This window comes from Mycteria americana, chromosome 3 (assembly GCF_035582795.1).
Source record: "Mycteria americana isolate JAX WOST 10 ecotype Jacksonville Zoo and Gardens chromosome 3, USCA_MyAme_1.0, whole genome shotgun sequence".
NCBI lineage: Eukaryota > Metazoa > Chordata > Aves > Ciconiiformes > Ciconiidae > Mycteria > Mycteria americana.
Genome location: NC_134367.1, coordinates 64,894,621 through 64,915,196, shown reverse-complemented (window position 1 = coordinate 64,915,196; position 20,576 = coordinate 64,894,621). Strand labels below are relative to the sequence as shown.

The window sequence follows — 20,576 nt, the reverse complement described above, 5'->3', positions numbered from 1 at the left end:
TTTGATCCTAACATATTACTGTAAATACTGTATTTTATCAAATTTCACAGTAGGAGTGAAATCTCTTCCTATACATTTTTTTAAGAGAAATAGCTTGAGTGTGTACAAAAGACTTCTTGTAGAGAATATAAACATGAGAAAAGAACTCTCAATTTGTCTTGAAAGAATATGGGTATATCCTTTCCCTGTTAAACTGTAATGTGTGTTGCTTCATTAGCTCACCCGACAGCTTCATTTAGATTTGCTGTAATGGGGAAAGCAATTAAGCCTGCAGGGCTGCACAGATCAGAGCTAAGGAAATGGTGTAGCAATTTGCCATAATGTCTAAGTCACTTTGAAATATTTCTTTTTAGCCCCACATCTTCTTAAAATTGGGGCAGGAGCATATTGTGGTGAAGAGTACCAAATACACACCTAAAAGTGGTTCAGTACCCACACTATTAGTTGAAAGTGGTTTGAGTGTAATACAAGCTGCTAGGAGGAATAGGTGATGATGGAAACTAATTTTCATTACTTTTATATATGAGAATGCTTACAAAAGGGAAGTAGGTAATTTTAATAATCTCACAAAGACAGTCTCTCAATTTCATTAGTATCGGTGAGTCTGCTGGGCTTTTTTTTGTGTGTGTGTGTGTGTGATATTGATTAAGAAAATAATGAAGTGACATTATGAGGCCTGCACAAAAGGGTTTTAGTAGTTTTTTCCCCGGTGGCCTGATATGTTTATCTTTTTTCCTATTTATCCTTACTACTACAGAGGGAGAAATCTAGGATTCCTGTTCACTATGGGATAGTCCTAATGTCCTATATGTGATCAGGCAGTCCAATGGGGGAAATATCTTTGATTAGTAGTCTACTACCAGTTGTCTTTAAGTCTTAAACTGTATAGAAATACAGAACACTATTAGTATGTCCTGTAGAGGTGCTGCCAAAATAGAAAGTGGTCTAAGAATACATGAGAAGAAGTGCTTGCAGAATGGTTAGCTTCCTGCAAGCTACAGTCTGTTTGTAGTAGATTATGTCATGTGTTTGAAAAGAGTGAATGTGCATTAAGATGAAAGAAATATGTGCCCAATACTTGTCTCTCACTTCTCAGTTGTTTCTATGTTTTTATATAATTTGCTGTTTTCCTGCTCTGTCATATATTTGAAGAACTGATCCTGCCTGACACATTTTTCAGAAATTTAACCTTTTAAAAATTTTGAAGAGAATTCTTCTAACATTTCTATGGGAATGGAATTTTTTTGAAATGTGGCCTTTTCATTTAATTATTCTAATGGAACAGTGGTTCTAAACAATTGAAAATTTTGCCTATAATTTTCTTTTGCATTCCTAAATGTAGAAATATGAATCGCTTTTTGTTATTCTAACAAGTATCTAATTGGAACTTTGCAGAATTCTCACATTTTGCTGTAATTTGTAGAACTCAATTACTTCTAACTCTTTGATTGGATCAAGTATGTATGTTTTCCTTCTTTTGGAAACTGAATTACTTAACACACACACACACACACACACACACACTGTTTGGATAACAATAATGTTTGAAAACTGTTACGAGAGAGTGCAGAAAACTAGAACTTTTTAAGTGAATAAACTTGGTTTATTTTAGTTCCTGGGGTTTTTTTAGTATATTATTCTGTTTTTTTTATTTTCTCCTATTAACCAAAGATAATAACTTTACATTCATTACAAGGCTTTATTTTAACTATAAAGCACTGCATAGTTACAGAGAAATTATGATAATGGATTGTTTTAGATCCAGTTACCAGATTTTCTCTTTATTTTTCAAAAGAGAGTAAGAGAACTGAGTAGAGACAATGTACCAGCTAAACACCACAGATCAGATCTTCAGCAAGCGTGAACTGACTTAACTACACTGAAGTTAGGTAAAAATCTTTACCAAAAGCAGAAGAACATGAGGTCTAAAATGTTTTTTTATATATGTCTGTGTGCTAATTTGAATGGGAACTCCCCTGGTGAAAATGATCATTCATTTTAAGATATTCGTATCTCTCATTTTTACTTAGGGGAAAAGTATAAGAGAGAAGGGAGAAAGAATATAAAACTTTACTATTGTTCACTCATAGCAGAATGGAAGAACTGAAAAATTCAACTTAAAAATATTTTTCTCAAAGTTAATTTTCTTTTAAAACAATAGAAACATCCATTACAGGATAATTATTTTTAATGACTTTCTGGTTCCTTTATAAGCTATTTTGCTATACCATTTACATTTTTTAAGAGACTGTGTCTGACTTTCGTCAGTGCAAATAGATTACGAAGACTCGGTTGTCACCTGCAGCCAACTTGTGCATGTACTTCCCTGATCTTATTCCTTTTGCTCAGTCACTAGAGCCATCTCTGGGATGTTCCACCTTGCAGCTGCCCTTGGCAGTAAATAAAAATTAAGAGTACCAGGATACAATCATGCCCTCACCGTGGCTTACAGGCGGCTTGGGCAATTCTGCAGAGGAAGGAACTTCCTCAGAGCTCTGTGGCCTTACTGTGCTGTCAACATCAGCTGCCAATGTCAGAGTTTTGGCTCAAGGCACAAATACAGTTTTAAGCTGAATGTTTACATTTATAAAATGAATAGTAAAAATTATTTTTTAATTTTAAAACAAAAGGTATATAAATAGATTCATCTAACCACAAAAATGTTCCAACAGAATAGTAAAGACATAGAGACAAAACCATTAACATTAATGACAATCTAGTTCTTCTATTTTAAAAGGTTGGTTATCCAGTTTCCTCTATCTGATTGATAAGATGTTATAAATGTCAAAAGAGTTTGTATTTTCTGGTTAAACTTGCTAGAATTGTTTATGCTGAGATCAAAGATACACGTTCCTTTATTATATGTTCTTTTTCATGTTTCTTCTAGGCAAGTTAATTAAAATATTTAACTAAAAATTACACTAAATGCAGAGCACAATAACAGCAATCTTTGAAGATTCCAAAAACTTTATCAAAAGAACACCATTTATATTTACTTGAAATTGGTGTATGTTAGGGTAATTACTGCTGTGCCTTCAGGCTAAAGGAAGTACTCTCGGCCAAATTATACAAGGGTGTGGATTAAATGAAGCATTACTCTCTGTTTGGCAGCAGTGGATATAGATTTCAAAATCAGGGTGTGACGTAGTACTGTGGAAAGACTCTGCCAAAAGTGATTTGGCCTGAGTGTGCCCTTACTTTCTCAATTATGTGAATCCTAAAACAACCAAATCTAATTAATTCCTAAGTAGAGAGGTCCTGTTAACTGTTTTCAGTCTGAGCTTGTCTGTAATTTTTGAGCTATTGAGCCACAAGACAGCAAGTGTTGACAGAGTGCATGCTTAAATGCAATTCTAGCTGGTTTCAGAGTTGGAAACAGTTCTTCTGCCCAAGTACTGTGCAGTAAAGTATCAATTCTCTGTCTAGCAGAAAGTTCAGGTCAGCAAGGATGCTCTCTGTACAGCAATAAGCATGAGTGAATAAGATGAGGAAATTCATCCTTCCTTGTACTGCTCCAATCCTTCTGTTCCTATCATTTCAAGAGGAGCTGGGAGGATGTGCCAAAGAGCCAGTAGCATCCATGGTGCACAGGAGGGAGGCATCTCCCTCTCCCAAGAGGAGACCTAGGTCCTTTGACTTCATTCCTGGTTTTGACGAGTGAGCAAAAACAAAGTACATTTAAAAAAAAAAAATCCATATTTTTAAGATACATTATCCATTGTTTTTTGGTATACATACATACTCTTTCAACTGTTTTAAAAACCCTTTGCTAATTTTGTAGATAGTTGTTTCACACAGATAAAAATCTAAACTTTCATGGATTTATATGCAACTGTTGTTACCCTCATTGCCGAAGCACCAAGTTCAGTGAGAGCTTCCCTCACGTGATTCATTCTACTAATTTAACGCCTTTTGAATTAACTTTGGGTATCTGTGGTCCATATTATGCTCTGCAATAGACTGTGGTACCAATGTAGCTTGATACTGATCATGTTGGTCCTATAGAAACTAATGATAGAGGATGGTGGCTTGGGAAAGCGTTAAGAAAGCAGAAGGCATGTACAGAGAAGTGAAGGCCTCTGTGGGTGTGTAACTAACACATTGCTATTGTCACACAACCTAGTGACTCGGTATTATGTACAGAGCTGGCCTCAACGTGCTGCTTTGATCCAGATGAAATGAGAGCTTCACTGGAGCCTGCCTCCTCACTGTTAGCTTGATTTCTTGCTCACTGGAGGTTGTAAGGAACAGTGACTCATTGCTTGTTGGCTTCAAATGAGGTGGTAGAATTGCCTTAAAACTCCTCTACTCCTGAAAACTTGTATTTGGGTATTTTCTGCAACCTTATGGCATGCTACAGTGAAGGAACAGATTGCATAGGTTCCTTCATCATCTTTTCCCCTCACAATTAGGGCTCAGTTTCTTCAGTTTTCACTTCCTCGGACAGAGAAAAAAGACCTGAATGACACACAGGCGTATTCAAAAAAACTCTTTGGATTCTATACTGCTCACTTGACCCCAGGCTTTGCTCTGGCATGCTGGGCAGTCCTTCTGCACAAGACTCTTACTCAGACTGTGTAACAGATAGTATTTGAAACTGTATATCTCATCTGAAGATTGATTCCAACATATTGCATCTATATGCCTCTAGATATCACATCCCCTTTTCCTGTCCTGTCAATATCTTCTGTTTTGAAGAGAGGGCCACCATCTCTACTTCAGCTGTCTATACTAGCTTCTGGTGCCTCATTGATTTTTTTTTTTTTCCAGATTAGTTGAAGGGTGTTGCAGTGACGTATGTTGATACAGGTCTTTCTGGAATCCATCCAGAGCCTGACTGGTCAAAGGAAGCAGACTGCTGCAGCTCATATGCCAAAGAATAAAATACAGAAAATTGGAGCTTACTTAATAACATAGGTTGAGCATCTTCTGGTGTGATAAATTGCCTAGTAGCAGAAAATGTTTTGAGAATTCTTTCACCAAACTTCTGGTTGTCACTATCCACCAGTAGAGCATAAGAAGCAATTTCCCCTAGCTTTTTTTTTTCTAGCAAGGACTATAACTGCTACGATTCACTTTGTAAGATGTCATGTTTTGTACTATTTTCAGGTGAAGATCATAAATAGGCTCTGTTTTCCTACTCCTTGCATCTTTGAATTTTCATTTATGGATAACCACATTTAAGCAGAGTTCACATCTCTAAATAAAAAAGGATGGTCTTGTTCTTGAAGTGTTTTTTTTTTTTTTAGGCTGTCTCAATTCAGAGGAGGTATCAGTGAGGTCTGTCACCTCCTCTACTTGTTCAGGAGAATCTGTTGAAACAGAACTCTTGATACCTTCTGTATGGTGCATGTTGCTAGTTGAAGAACTCTTGTGAACCAGATAAAGACCAACTCAGTTTTAGCTTATATCTCCTTTAAGGACTCCAAGTCACACTCTTGGAATTTTTCATTTTAGAAATATATTCAGAACTTGTGTTTTGAACTATATTGATTAATTAGTGGTAACTTTACACCTTTGGTTCAATCTAACAATATGTTCAGCCCAATTATATTTGCTTCAGATTTGGCTGCTTCTGTATAAAAAGCAGAACCAACAGGAGAAGAAAGATAATTGTGCTACTGTTTCTTGGAAAATCTGGAGTGCAGTGCCCACTTAATACACATCTATAATATACCACATCATGTATACCTTGATAACAGTACTTTATTGTAAAGTTGTTTTCCATGTGCTAAAGAGCATAAAGGACGCTTCCATCTTTTTTTTGTCTACTCATACATGTAAAGGATCTTCAGCAATTGAAATTGTGGTTTGAATTAAGAATCTTCCTGCAAATCAGCTTTTCTTACCAAAACAAATCATTTTCAGGGTAAGTTCCAGGAATCCTGCGAGGACAACAAGGTGTGTCCAGGGTTGTCTGTATCACCAGTTCTTGAGTTAATAATTTGGCACAATGCAAATGTGCAAAAACCATCTAGGAAGATTTAACAACTGAGTGCTTTTATGTGAACAAGGCTATTAAGGCACATGCTTTGAGAGTTCCAAACTTATAGAGTGTTACTAGACAGTTTTCTGTGTTTTGTACAGTTGTTTGGTCCTTTTGAAGAAACAAATGTTTGTGTAGCAGTTAGCAATTAAGTCAGTTTTAAAGAAACCTAGATATCTTCCACAATGCATAATGTATAGAAATGAGTTCCTTTCATAATAAGCTATGGAGAAGAATTTCCTGTCCTTGGATATTCAGACGTCAGTAATCCCCTTTCTCTTACTGATGAGTATGAAAACTTAGCAGTTGCTGCTTTCGTGTGGATTTTGGGTTATTGGAGATGCAGTATGAGCATAGTCAGTAGTGATTTTAGCTGCTGCTGTTAGTCAAACCAGAGAGGATGGGTGATATAATTAAGCTTATACGTTAAAAATACTGCCCTTTTTATCAGTCTGGCACTACCTGTATGATGATGTGAAAAAAGCTCTCACGTTATTATATTAAGTACTTAATCAAATTGTATTTCATGATACTATAGAAAATATTTAGTCAAATGGTATTTCTGTATTCATTCTGAATTTAATTTTCATTAATATTTTAGTGTACACCTTTAGACTTGCAGTGCAAATATTCTTGTTTGTAAAATTCCTATACATATGAGATACAAATTCACTGGATAGGACTGTTAACTTCTACTTGCTGGCTTGACGCTGAGATAAAGTCTTCCTTTCTTCCAATACCAGTTGCAGTGATTTGGGTTGCTGATTGAACCTTGGGGAGAAGTCTGTTCTCTCCAGGCTATCCAGAGTTCCTGAAATGTGGTCTTAGCCCAAAGCTGGGCACAGTCCGTCTTTATGAACCTGCCTGTCATGGTTTTCCATCTTTTACCTCTCCTCAGATCAGGTACCACTTTGTAAATGAAAGGGAGTATTGCCTCCTAATCACATTCTTTGCAAACAGGTTCCTTTCCATGCTTATTTTTTGCATATCCTCCACCTAAGACCCAAGGAAAAATCTGTCTAGAACAGATTGCTTTTCAGCTCTTTGTCAAGTGATAAGTCAAGCTTTCTGCCAGGGTTTCCTGTACTAGAAGGCGACCCTTAATGGCCAAGTCATCTTTTTTTACTTTCTCCAAAGTAGTGTAAGATTTGGTATCCACATATTTTTATAACCGTGGTAACTTCTGCTGCAGTACTTGCATGGTGGCTGAAGGCTGAGAGTATAGCAATAGTGATACTTTCTAAAAAGCATTCTAAAAATCCACTGCCGTAAAAGTAGTAGCAGGTTGCTATTGCATTCTAGAAAACTTTGCAGACCTTGTAGGTGAAGGAAACTGAAAAATCAACATCATTGAAATCTGTGTCCCACTGGATCTGCAATGTGTTGCTTTAATGTTGGACTTAACTTTTCAGTATGTTTTCCTCTGTAACGGATGATACCAATATTAGTCTCAAGCGCATTGTCATATATTATTTACAAGGAAGTGTATTCAGATTTTGTTACCAAAGTTGCTACAGGCCATTATTTTATTTCCATATACAGTTGGAAAAGTATTAGAAAGGACTTACTTATTCATACATGTTCTAATCACTGTTACGTAGAAAAACTCTTCTTAGAGTAGTTTGTTCGTAAATTGTCTGGAAACTTGAAAGTGTGCGTGCACAAAAACTCACATGTGGTAGGTCGGTTTCGCCACACACACATTCTCATGAAATATCTGACCAACCTAGTTTCTGAACTACAAAATGGAAAGTAAACTGGGAATGTATTTTAAAGACATAGCCTTCTATTTCTGAAAAGACAGTAAGTGTATCTGCTATGAACTAATTTTTTCATACTCTCTTCATTTTAGACCATATTAAAATTCTTATATAAAGGTTTCCTGAGTTAGTGTCTGCCAATGGTCCTGCATTTTTCAGGTTTAATAATGTATGAATTGTTTGGCAATGTCATGGAATTTTCTGCTAATATTTTCTCAAAATTAATATTCACTACTGGCTGAAAGTGCTAATTTATTGGAGAAAGTAGGCTAGGTACAAACTAGTGGCTATTCTGCTCATGATAAAGACCTGAAATACCAAGCTGACTTATTTTTTCCAGCATATTGCATGTGATGTTGCTGATACTATTTTTCCTTGAATGCAAATATTAGGAAAACGGTACATATGTTCTTCAAGCAGTTACAAGATTTCTTTTTTTTTTTAATCAAGATTTTATCTGATTTGACATTGTGAGGATACTGGGTAATATAGAAACTCAGTAGTTCATGCAGTAACTGGTTATTTTTTCTTAGCTGAGAAGACTTTGCATTGCAAAAATATTAATGGCTGATTTTGAAAAGAATTTGTGGTATCCTAAGTGTATTTTCTTTCTTACAGCTTTCCATTTGTAGAGCAACAGCCTAATTTGGTTTCAGTAACTGTGGGTAACTAGCCATTGCTGATTTTCAGTTGTGGGAGGAACCATGCGAAGTAAACTTCCTTCCTTGCATAATTTTCATTCTTTGTCTTTTATCCCTAGTCAAGTATGTTTTTTAAAGACATGAGTGGACCTCCTGAGGTCAGTAGATACTTGACTTCGAGTTACAGGTAGAGTTAAATTCTATTTAACTGTATTACATAGAAATTAACTGTATTAATAAATAGAGTTTAACTGTACTACATATTTTTAGGAAATAGATTAGCATAAATCCTGCTTAAGAGCTCCATTTTCTCTGATTCAGGGAGGGTAAGTTAATGCAGAAGCAAAAATATTACCAAACCCAGAAGTGAAGGTTGCTACTTCAGTGTTGGGCATCCACAACTCTAAGGGACTGCAGTTTCTATATTTCATGAAGAATTTTTCGATAGGGTAACACCAGAAGCTTTATTTAATATAATACAAAATAAGTTTCTTTTCAAATTTCATTTAGTTTGTTTGATTTTAAACAGTCCTGGTGAGCTTAGCAAAACTAATAATGACTTTCTCAGGATATCTGCAGCACTAGAAGAAAAATAGCTCTTATTAATACAAAGTATGCGTCATAGTCTGCATTTTCCTTACATCTTTTTTTTTATCTGCTATCTAGAACTTGTAAATAATATTGCCAATCTGATTTCAGAATGCTGATGGTATCTGTGCAGGCTTATTGATGTTTGCTGTAGAGTCACTTTCTGTTCTCTACATTGTAGAAAGAAACAACTGGATACTATAACCCCTGCTCATTTTCAGTTCTATCTAATGCTATTATGATGTAACATTAGAGGTTGTCATAAATTAGCACGTTCCTGATTAGCATGGATTCAATAAATGTTCTTTACTTCAAAAGAATGCTTGGGACACGTGCTACTACTTGCATTGTTTATATATGGTGCTGTAGAAACTTAACATTTGCAAGAAAAATGTAAGATGATGATTTGATAAGATTACTCAGAAATAATTAGGTGGGTGTGTAGGCTGCTAAATGTATTTGATTTTAATCTCTAATTAAAAAGTTGGATTTTTTAATTGTTTTTGTGATGCAATAGTTTTTACTTCATTATACCTTTTGTAAATAGGGGCCAAATTCTGCCTGTTCATTGTGCTTAAGTACAGGATAAATGTATTGGTATGAAACTGTTCTCTTCAAAGCCAGTGACAGACTATCTCCATAGTTCCTTCTGGAGGACTATTCTAAGATTCAGAGCAAATACATGTTTGTGCCCTTGTACACCTTGAACCAGGAATGAAAATTATGGCTAACCCTGAATTAATATCTCTCTGCATTCTTTTGGCTGATGGTAGATAAAATTATGTTGTGGGTTATGGCACTGCCAGAAGCATAGTAGGTTTTTTGTGTTAGTGCTGTCTGATTCTGAGGTCTTTTATATGAGGATTGGAATTAGTTGATGTTACAGTGAAGGTATTTCTTGTGGACCTATAGGTGTGAATTCAAGCCTTGCTCCATTCCACTGTTCCAGTGTTCACTTAGCTCTGCTGCAAGGGTGTACTTGGTCATTTGTGCTGGGGAATCAGAGACAACCACATGCAGTAGCTAGAGATAACTGTAGCAGTCCTTGGATAAGAAAGTTACTGTGTTTAAGCACACTAGACGAGTTATCTTTCTCAGTTTAGGAAGACTGTGACTGACTCGTGGTTTGAGAAAGCAGAGTTCCCCTAATACCTGGAGTTGGGGCATCACTGGAAAAATCACGTGCTGGTGTGAAAGAAGCTGCAGCAATATATGTGGAACTGCATGGTACTGAATTGTGTAACTCCCTATAGTTACTTTTCTAGATAACTGTTTCTAACACCAACATTTAGTAAACAATTGGTTAAAAAGGTAAATATTGCATACATTTTTATTGAAAGCTTATCCTTCTGTGCAGACTCTTCCATATAGTGTAGTATTTTGAATGGCAACCACAGCCTGATCTATTGACTTAAGTTCCCAAGTTTCTTTTATTTTGTTAGTTTACAAGTTTTCATTGTGTTAATGGGGACGGGGAAGGGAAACAGAAAGAAGTTACAATTTTCCACCTATCAGCACATCTTTGTTTTGGCTTAATTGGAGGGGGGAGGTTGGGGGGGGGGGACAGGAGTTGTCCTCCTGTCCATGTCACTTTGCATTCAGTCATGATGCCATCACAGCACTTTTGTATATACACTTAAACATAGCATGTGAGAACTGTCTATTTTGAGAATATACATTTTAAGTGGCTTGCAAGATACGGGCTCTCAAGAGAATTAACCATTTCCTTTGGCATCGTATTAGTTACAAAGAGAATGCTATTTTAGAAGGAATGCTAAAAGTACTCTGTTCCTTGTCTCACTTTGAACTGCTCTTGAATGTAGCTTTCTTGCTCTACTTTCAGCCAAATGTGTTCCAAAGTAGTTTTAAAAGCTATGATACAGATTAAACTTCATGAAAACAGTTGTCAATACACTTTGGTCTTATCCATTCTCCTGTTCAATTTGGAATATGTTCAAAATCATAGGTACTAGACTAAGTTATGTAGAGCAGAATTTGAAGTGGGTTTTCACCTATAGCATTGGATATTAGTAAAACATCTGTTGCTGGTAAAACAAAAAGGCACACGTGTTAAGTGGGTGCATCCATTCCTTTTATTTTATGTGAATTGCATCTGAAAATGTTTGCGGTGGGTTTTGAAAGTATTTGTGATCCTGTATTTAACTAAAGGAAAACAGGTTCTTATCCAATATATAAACAATCTTTTTATTTAATGAGTTCTGTTTGATCTATTAAAGCATAATTGTTGTAAGGATAAAGCCTTTGAGGGAAGATTAAGATATATTTAGATCATTTTGAAAATGATCTTCTTTCTCTTATATTTAGCTTGAAAAATAAAATTACAGAACTGAGTGATACTGCTCTGAAACATTTTACTTTTAAAAAAACTCAAAACTTCCATTTGAAGCCTAAAGTAGAGATTATACTGCATACTAAAAGATCTTTTGGCCACAAAGGTCATACTTTTGAATAGGTGACTGTGCTGAAAACATAATTCTGTTTATTGGGAACAGTTTTAAAGCCACAGAAGATGAGTAGGAAAAGGACTGAGCTGATATACACGTATTCATCTCATATCTGAGTTGACTTTTTTTTTCCAGTGTTTGTTGTTTATTTGGGTGTATTTTCACTATGCCATGTTGCAAGAAGCCACAATATAAATTATAAGAATGTCTGCAATAAGAAATACCATTTCCTAGAGGCATACTTCATTTTCATGTCTTTCAGGATTTGTTGGTGGGGTTTTTAGACATTAATAATTAGTATAAACTTAAAGTAAAACTCAATTAAAAATAGAATAATGTGGAATAGGTAAGATATTTTTTCTCTCTGTGTGCTTTAGAGGGGTTCATCACAGAAATGTCTGAATATTAACTTTTTTTCAATTTTCTTAGTTATTTGTTCGTTGGTGTTCTGTGATTTTCTGAGGATCTTCCAGGATAAACTTTTGGATTATTTCATTAAATGTAGATTCCACGAGACTGGAATTCTTGGAGATTTATGATGCACAAATACCTTTATTAATTAACAGAACTAATTTATCAAGAGCATTTCACGAAGGGAGAAAAAGCCTTCTTTTGAAAAGTTAATTAAAACATAAATTCTGTAATGAATGCTCTCTCCGCCTCTATTAATAGAGGAATTTTTCACATAAACGTTTAATGTTAGGTGATTGTAGGCACTCCAGTAGGATAATAGTGGAATTATGTGACTCCCTAGAAGGACTTTTTTCCCCTGTTCTGGCTCTTTTGCTATTAATATAAAACAAATATAATAGCTGAAGATGATGTTATTTAATACGAAGTGTTCTTAATTATTACAAGTGCTATTTTGGGGCGTTGTTGCTGTTATCATATAAATTTCTGTATAAGTCTAATCTGTTTGGAAGTGAACTCATCTACTTCCTGTGTATTTCAGCCCAGCTATTTAGAATTTGATTGAGTCACACTAATGTGCTTATCTAGAGCAGAGGGTAGTTTTTTAGTGAAAGCATGCAATAAAACTGGGAACTTGGTAGTACAGACATGTGTTTTGGACAGGAGGACAACTACTTGGTTTTTGTTGTCTTCTTTTCTCTTTAGTTGCAATTATACTGGCAGAGAATATATTGCCAGAAGTGACTCGGGAACTAAGGATAGACTTTCAGTTCACTGTTCAAATTGTACAGGAAACTAATACAGTATCAGACTCGCTCTCAAGGCAGACAGTTATGTTGTTTTTCAAGAGATACCAATTCTTTGGCAGGCATTTACCTAAATCAGTACATGCTTGGACTCACAAAATAATCGTAGTGAGAGGATTATGTGGACCATAAAGAAGAGCTGTCCTGCTGTTAAATTGTCAGTGTGAAAATTCTTGAGAAAAAGCAATAGCATCTATCACTGAGACTTCTAACATTGCATTTAGACATTAGCAGTAGGTTCTTCTAGAAACAATTTATTCTTCTCATGTAAAATTCCATATGAAGGAGACCACTGAAGAATCAATGCAGAGTAATAGGGAATACAGTAGTTCAAATGTTAATACTTTCATAGGGAAGATTAGCTTCTCAAGACATACAGGGTTTTGAAGGTGAAGACAGCAGATGCTGTCTTCAGAAAGGAAGAAGATTGTTGGAGAGTTCAAGTAAACCCTCTGAATCAATAAAAATGCTTCTCCATTACTGATTCTGAAGCTTCCTTAAGATAAGACAGTCTCGATTAACCTAGGTGTTGGTTTTTTTTCAGGTTTGACCTTACAAGGCATTTAATGACCTTTATATAAGCTCAGGCTAAGTGAGAGTCCCAACAGGTCACAGTGTCCTGTAAACTTCATTTTTGGATGAAGTGGAAATGTCCTTCTGCAATCCTGACCTCAGTTTCAGTACCTCACTATAGTAGTTGAAAAGTTTGCACAGCCTGGATCGGAGATAACCAAAGCAAGCACTGCTGAGGCTGTTAGTCACGCCTGCTCAGTGTCATTTACATGCTTCATCAAGCATGGAACCACGTCAAGCCAATAGCTGTGTAAAATTGCTTTAAAAATCTACTGCATCATTTGAGAAGGAAGGAATGGCTATTCCCTTGCTTGCTGAATGGACCTTGGTTTCTGAATGAGGAAGATTTGAACAGTTTATTTTTTTTAGTATGACTGTTCTGAATGTAGGAGCTACTAAAGGAATGCTTGATAACTGAAAATAACTAATGAATAACACTAAAGACTAGTTTGGGGTAACCAATAGGCATGATCAGTATGGACAAATAGCATTGGCTCTGTGGCGCGTAGAATATTTGGACCCAAGTGTGCTGTGGTCCATTTAGTGTTTAGACCTCAAGCGAAGTAGTAAGAATTTCCTGCTTGTTTTGGAAGAACGCTCTAGTCACAGAAAACGCTAAGTTAAAACCAGTGCCAGCTGCTAAAATTCAGTACAGCACTCCCTATATCTTTGAATTACACATCTGTCTCTTTCCTGTGCTTGCAGCAGAACAGGTCTGCACTGCCCTTTGTTCAGGCTTAATTGGGAATATCAGTCCATAAAGTTTTCACCTAACAAGCAGCTAAATATAGAGACTGCACAGGAGTACTCACATACATAAACATACAGTCCAGAAGTACTTGGAGGTAATACATCTTTTCCTTAGGAGAACAAGAAAGTCAATGATATTACTGATAAAAATACAGATATTTTTTTTTTAATTAAAATTTGAAGATTTTTCCAAACAAGCAATTGCTTTCATCATGTATTTTGTACAGCTTTTATCTTAGAATAGGTTTGTGTGAACTGGCACAACACTACAATGCTCAAATTGAAAATCCTATGGTAGAATACTTAGCTATCTAAAGAAAAAATATGTTTTTATCATGCAAACATTTTCTTGGTCTTGAGGGGTTCTTTTGTTGGTTTTTTTTTCTTTTATTCAAAGATGATAGGACACTTATATGTAATAGTATATCCATATGTAGTATCATATCTGTAGCAGCTTGTTTTGTAACTGTATGAATATGTAAATAACAATATTCATAGGAGTAATATCCCCACTGACTTTTGGTGTTAGTGCTGAATAAATGTTTTAGCAAATAGCTTATTTTAAAAAAAGGTAAGCTTCAGGTCTACAGTCTTTGAGTATTTGAATTCAGAATATGGTTTCTATTTTTAGAAGAGGAAGGAGATGAGAAGAGATGGAAAAAAGTAATAAAAATTGAAGTAAGCCTTTCAAAATGAAGTATTTCAGAATTTATACAAGCTTTTTTGAAACTGAGATCACAATTTTTTTAATTCATACACAAAATTGAAAAATCAATTATTGCACTTATTTAGGATTTCTTACAAGTACAAAATTATTCACGTGCAGATCTGCAGGACCATGGTTTAACTATGATTGTTTGAGCTTGCAGCTGTTCTTATATTTAGAAATATCTAAATATCTTAATGATTAAGCATTTATGAGTAAATCTCCTGTGAAAGTCTAAACCACCAGGCTTTAGAAAGTATACTGTAGGTGGAGTTGTGCAAGCTTCCTCGTGGAGCTGTGCCAGTACATGGGAATCTCAATCTGAAGAGTCCTCTTTATTCAGATACTGGACTCCTCAAGAGGAGGCTTTTGGAGTGGCAAATGAAAATGAGTTTCCAGAACTTATTCCTCTTTGAAAACAAAACTTGTTTCAAATCTAGTGTCTCACAGAGAAAATCCAGTGAGCTTAACTCTGTGTTGTCTGGCATCTCTATACTTGAGAAACCGTTCTCCAACGAAGCAGTAGCATTTTTCACTGTCGTGTTCAACAATTTTCAGATTTTTGTATCTTTTCTTTTTAAGATGTTTTCTTAAGTATACAGCTAGGAGACCAATAACAAAAAGATAAATCCATAGATGATGAAAGGATTTTCCTGAGCTTAGTAGTTAACATAATAGTTTGAAAAGAAAAGAATTTACAAGTACTTGGTCAAATGCACTATGTAGAGAGTGAATAAAATAAACAGCAAGATGTGTTGTGATAGAAACTCAGATGATCAAAGGGAACTACTGAATAGGCATAGTTATTCTTTCAGATAAAATAAGGAAGTAATTCCTTTGAGAGTTTTTGTGATCGTTTCTGTTGGAAAACTTTGTATGCATTACTCAGAAATTCAATGAAGAGAAAAGCAATACAGCCTAGATAATAGTGTCAGCTTTGAGCACGAGGTGGCATGTAGACATAGCTTGAGCTATTTCTCCAAATCATTTGAATGGAAATATTGGATTAGTTAACCTTGTGTCAGGTCTGTTAGTTAAATAAACCCTCCAACTGTTCCTGACTGAAGGATGCATAGTTGTGACTGAAAGATGCTGCTGCTTTTCATTAGAATTTTGTCAAACATATCCTGCTAATATAATGATTTTAAAATAAAATGGTTTATTCGATGGAAAAGGATAACAAGCAGAAAATTCACAGCCTTTTCTTTTCACAGGGTGTTTCAGCCCAGTAGGAAATCCTCTTAGCCGAACGCTATTGGGTAGACTACAGACGGTAAGGAATTCTGTCTTTGCATTTTTTTTTTTTTTAAATTGATGTTTAACTAGAAAATGTCATTATTCACGAGTTCTCATTGTAGAGAGGGGGGTTTTTTATCCTGTCTTTGTTCACAAAAGAGGTGTCTTCAAACAAATAAAGTATAAATTGTTCAATCAGTATTTTAATGTTCTTCACAGCAAGCTCTAAATATTTACAGGATCAACTGTTTTGGAAAATACTAAATAGCAGCTAATTTAAAATATTTTTTTCTGAGAGGGTAAAATTAAGGTTTTGAATATTTCTGTTACTTTTTCTCTTATAAATGCAGTAATATATGTTATAAGTGCAGGTAAACTGAGTAATTTATATCAAGAAAGCATATTTACAAATGACAAAATAGTTGAAAAGGTTTTGAATAATTTCAGGAGCTGGAGTATTTCACATGCTTCTGAATTTATCTTTTTTCCCTTTTTTCTTTTCTTTCTTTTTTTATCCCTGTAGGCTTTACTGCAGCAGCTGTGTTTGCATTTCTGTTTTCTGTTTGTACATTGCAGGTTTCAGTAAAGTGCAGCCTGGCACAGTTTTGTTTTGTTTTTCCTCTAGGCAGATTATAGATTCCCATGCTCATTAAATATTGAAGGACTGTAATCAAATAAGAATTGTAGTCATCTGAAGCCTAAGGAAGTAACTTTACAGTGTCTACAGACAGATTAATTAAGACCAAAGAAGAGTACATTATTCTTAACAATTAATACTTCCAGAATCATATTAATTTAGCTATTAATACTGTCCTTGTACTTCTGTTTCCCGTAGACTAAATTTGTACAGTTAGGTGTCCTGAGCTAGGAGTGTGTTGACAATTAATTGGACCAGAGAACAAGAACAGAAATACAACAGTGCTGACAATATTCAATTATTTTATGTTATGTCTCAGCTTATTTAGGATTTCATTTAAAACTTCAGTTACTGGGGTAAAAAGATTGCATGACATCCTTAGGGAAGGAGAGGATTAAGTAAATTTCTAACCCTTGGGTTCATAAGGAAAAATGAAAACAATGGAGCAACTATAAAAGCTCAGATTGATTCTGTAAAATTTTAAAATGTTTTAAAAATTATCTCACTTTTAAGCCAGTCGTAGGTTTTTTGAGCAATATAAGTTCATTTCTTATTTTGTCTCCTTACAAAAAAAAAAAAAAAACACCAAACAACCAAAAAACAAAAACCCAAAAGGTAACAGTCTCAGAACCTAGGCTATTACACACTTAGGCACAGATTTACTGAACAGACAAGAGAAGCTTTAGCACTCATTCCCTGTGTCTTTACTGGTGTGTTTGCACAGGTAACACTCCCAGTTTTCTTCCATTCTGGCAGATAGCGCACATAGGGAGGTGGCATGGGGAGAAGCAGTGGCACTGTGCAGCATCCAAGAAATAGATGTTTGTCCTTCTTCATGTCACTGAGTCTGTCACTCTAATGGGAAAGGGAGGGAAGGGTGGCTTTGGCCCTGTATGCACACACACTGGGGTTTGCCCCGATATGTGTAGTGTCTGCCCAAGATTAATCTTAGGCAAGTTTATTTTCCAAGTGTAGCTATTAATTCTTAATGACTAATTAGAAGTGGGACTTAATCTGTATGTTTATTCTGTTACAATGAAGAATGTGTTTACATATAAGGAAGAAGTGTATGAAACCACCAGTAGACTTTATATTTTTATGTCTTTAAACTTTGATATTGTGGTATTTGAAATAGATTTGTTCAGTAGCTGAAATGCTGAAATTTTTACAGAAAAGGCAGTAATAACACATCACTTGTTCTTACTCAGTGCTGCTTCTCCTAAGGTAATGAATGCTATCTAATGCCCAAATCCTGTTGGCCACTATACATCTGCATGAATAAAAGCAAAACCTCCATTACCACAATCACCGAAAATGCCCAATTAAAAAGAAGGCATAAACATTTTAATTAGTGCTATTATCATGAATTGGTGATACTTGATACAGCAACTTATTTATCAGCTTACACTTACCTGCAATGCTCTCTTTTGTATGTTAGTGTCTTAAAACATATTTTGTTTGGTTTTGTGTTAGAAATGTCAAGGCTATCTAAGTGGGTTAGTTGTGGATAACCAGTGTGATATTCCATGGTCTAGAACCCTGCATCAACTGCTGGATCTGTTTATCTTCTTCTGAGGATGTTCCTTACGCTGAAAAATTCTAACAGTTTTGTTCAACCAAAATCAGTGTGACACGGCAGGCTTTTTCAGCAAGCATTTTGTTCCTGTTTCTCACAGATGGTCTGCCTCCCAAAAAGACCAACTCCTCAGCATATAACTATAGCCCCACGTCTGTTCCGATGCAAGAGGAGGATTAACTAGTTTCCATCTTGCATTAAAAAAAGGAGACATTAATATTGTGTTAATAATGATGTATTCATACACTTCAGTATGTCTGTCACTTTTTTGGAATCCTGAAAATGTGGCTTAAGCTTGTGACACAACATTAAAAAGTGGTGTTTCTAAACTGAAAGGCCAGTAGTTTTTGCTGGGTGTTACTTGCAGTGTAGCTGGCAGTTGGCACTATTTGAGAAATGGCGTGGCACACCAGAGACAGCTCTGCTGCCTTGCTGTAGCTACGTTTGTGGTAGGCAGCTATGGCAATTTCCCTGTCCCGCTGGAGGTAGGGGGTGTGTGCAGCCTGTGACATACTCAGAGTATCTCTTTAAGAGGAAACTCTTTGGATTGTTGTTGCCTTAAAAGTTTAACACGGTGTCTGAGAACATTCAACATAGTCTCAGGATGACTCATGGGTTTTAGCTTGTTATTTCCAAACAGCTCACTCTTTTCAAGCTCTTCTTACATTGAGTGTTTGGGAGCACATAAATACTTTATTAAAAAGAGAGAGAGACAGATTGAGACACAATAATGGGGCAATATGAGTACCTGAACTAGATACCTAAATAATACTGCTAATAATTCTGATGAATCATGTTTGAGCAACAGGAGGCACTCCCATCCCATAGGCTAAGCACATTGCCTGCACAGTTCTCTTAACCTTGAGAATGGAAAATGAGAATTAGCTGAAACCTGTAAGGCAGTGCTAACTACCAGTAGACCACTGAACAAGCCACGTACTCTGAACTGCAGCTCCACCCATCTTTGTTCAAAATTTGTTTATTAAATCAGGCAGTTACATTCCCCCCTCCCTCCCCCCCCCCCCCTCCCCTCAAGTATGTACATAATTATTCAGAACTCTTTAGGTGGTAGGCTTAGATGTTCTGGTAGATGATAAGAACTGAGGGCAACTATTCGCTTTTATACTGTGTTCATCCCTATGTACTGCGTGTGTCCGTAACTACTGTGGCAATACCGAAACAATCTGGAGACTGGGTGGAACCTCTGTGTTCAGGGTAGTCAGTGATTTTTTTCCCATATGGGATAAGCCTAGCTAAGTTAGGAAAACAATGTTGAGGGCAAGAATCTCTGTTCCAGAGAATGCCATTTATTCTGCTGAGGATTGCAGTAATGATGTTCCTTGGATCACCCTAATTAAAAAAAAAAAAAAAAAAAAAAAGGAGCAATACATTTTAGATATATGTTCTAAAAAAGCAAGAGAAGAGAAAGAAGTTCATGCAAAAGACAGTTAAAGGAGGGGCTGTGAAATACAAAAAAGGTGAAGTATGTTGGATAGAAATTCTCAAATGTAAATGTTGTTTATAATGTAGTACAATCTGTTGTGGGTGGAAATGTTGTTTACTTCACAAAGCTTGCATTTGATTCTTCTGTTTTAATTGCTGTGTAATATTTCTATTCGGCATTGTAGTTTGTATCCTTTGACACACACAAAATCTAGGGGAAACTGGTTTCCCCTCTGTGAAAACAGGCCATTGAAAAAAATTAAGTAACACCAGCAAAGGACTTCCATCTCTTCCTTTGTTCTAATTTGTTGTTCCTCTGCTAATTTTCATAATTTTTCTGTTTTAAATCTTCTTTCAGCTGAAGAATTCTATTGCTTGATATAAATCAAATTTTGTAGGTACAGGCACATCCTCCTTATTGCATTATATACCTGCTATTCCTTTGACTTCATTGGAAGTCTGAAGAGTAAGGGGTAAAGATAGAACAGTTAGAATTAAATGGAAAGTATTGGTTATTAAGACCAACCTGAAATTCTCAATTATATGAAAGTGGCATCTTTTGCATACTAGTTCAGAGGTAAATTTCACTGCAACAACTTCTTAAACATCTACTGTAGTGTTTGCAATGCAAACAAGCTTAGACTGCACAGTCATCAATCCTCTGTCTTCCCCCATGTTGTCTTTAGTGTAGTGTACATACTTGAAAAACTTAATATCTTTTTCTGGATATCTACATAGCCAATATTACTCAGTGTTGCTTAACATCACTTCTGCTTTTTCTTTTTTTAAAAAAGTATTTTATTACAGATAATTCTTACTGTTTTACAGTAGACATGAAAATACTCAAAATAATAGTTTATCAAAATACTTCATATTAAAGCTTTAAAATATTTTTTCTTCTAGAATGATGACTGCCTGACTGCACTGGGGGTGAGAGGAGGAAGCAGTTGTCCACTCGGGCAAGAGACAGTAAGTGTTATGTAATTTTTTGCAGTATC

At 35.6% G+C, this 20,576-nt stretch overlaps 1 protein-coding gene across 6 annotated transcripts in view; it reads left to right on the top strand.

Moving 5' to 3' along the window:
- AHI1 (Abelson helper integration site 1) overlaps positions 1-20,576 on the top strand; it is a 103,711-nt gene that overhangs the window by 62,038 nt on the left and 21,097 nt on the right. For all 6 annotated transcript variants that reach the window (XR_012775274.1, XM_075498792.1, XM_075498791.1 and 3 more), the window contains 2 exons: positions 15,901-15,959; positions 20,482-20,547. Coding sequence is in view for 5 of the 6 variants with exons in the window: in XM_075498792.1 (XP_075354907.1) it covers positions 15,901-15,959; positions 20,482-20,547 (125 nt within the window). In the remaining variant the exon portion in view is untranslated. The remainder of the gene's footprint in view (positions 1-15,900; positions 15,960-20,481; positions 20,548-20,576) is intronic.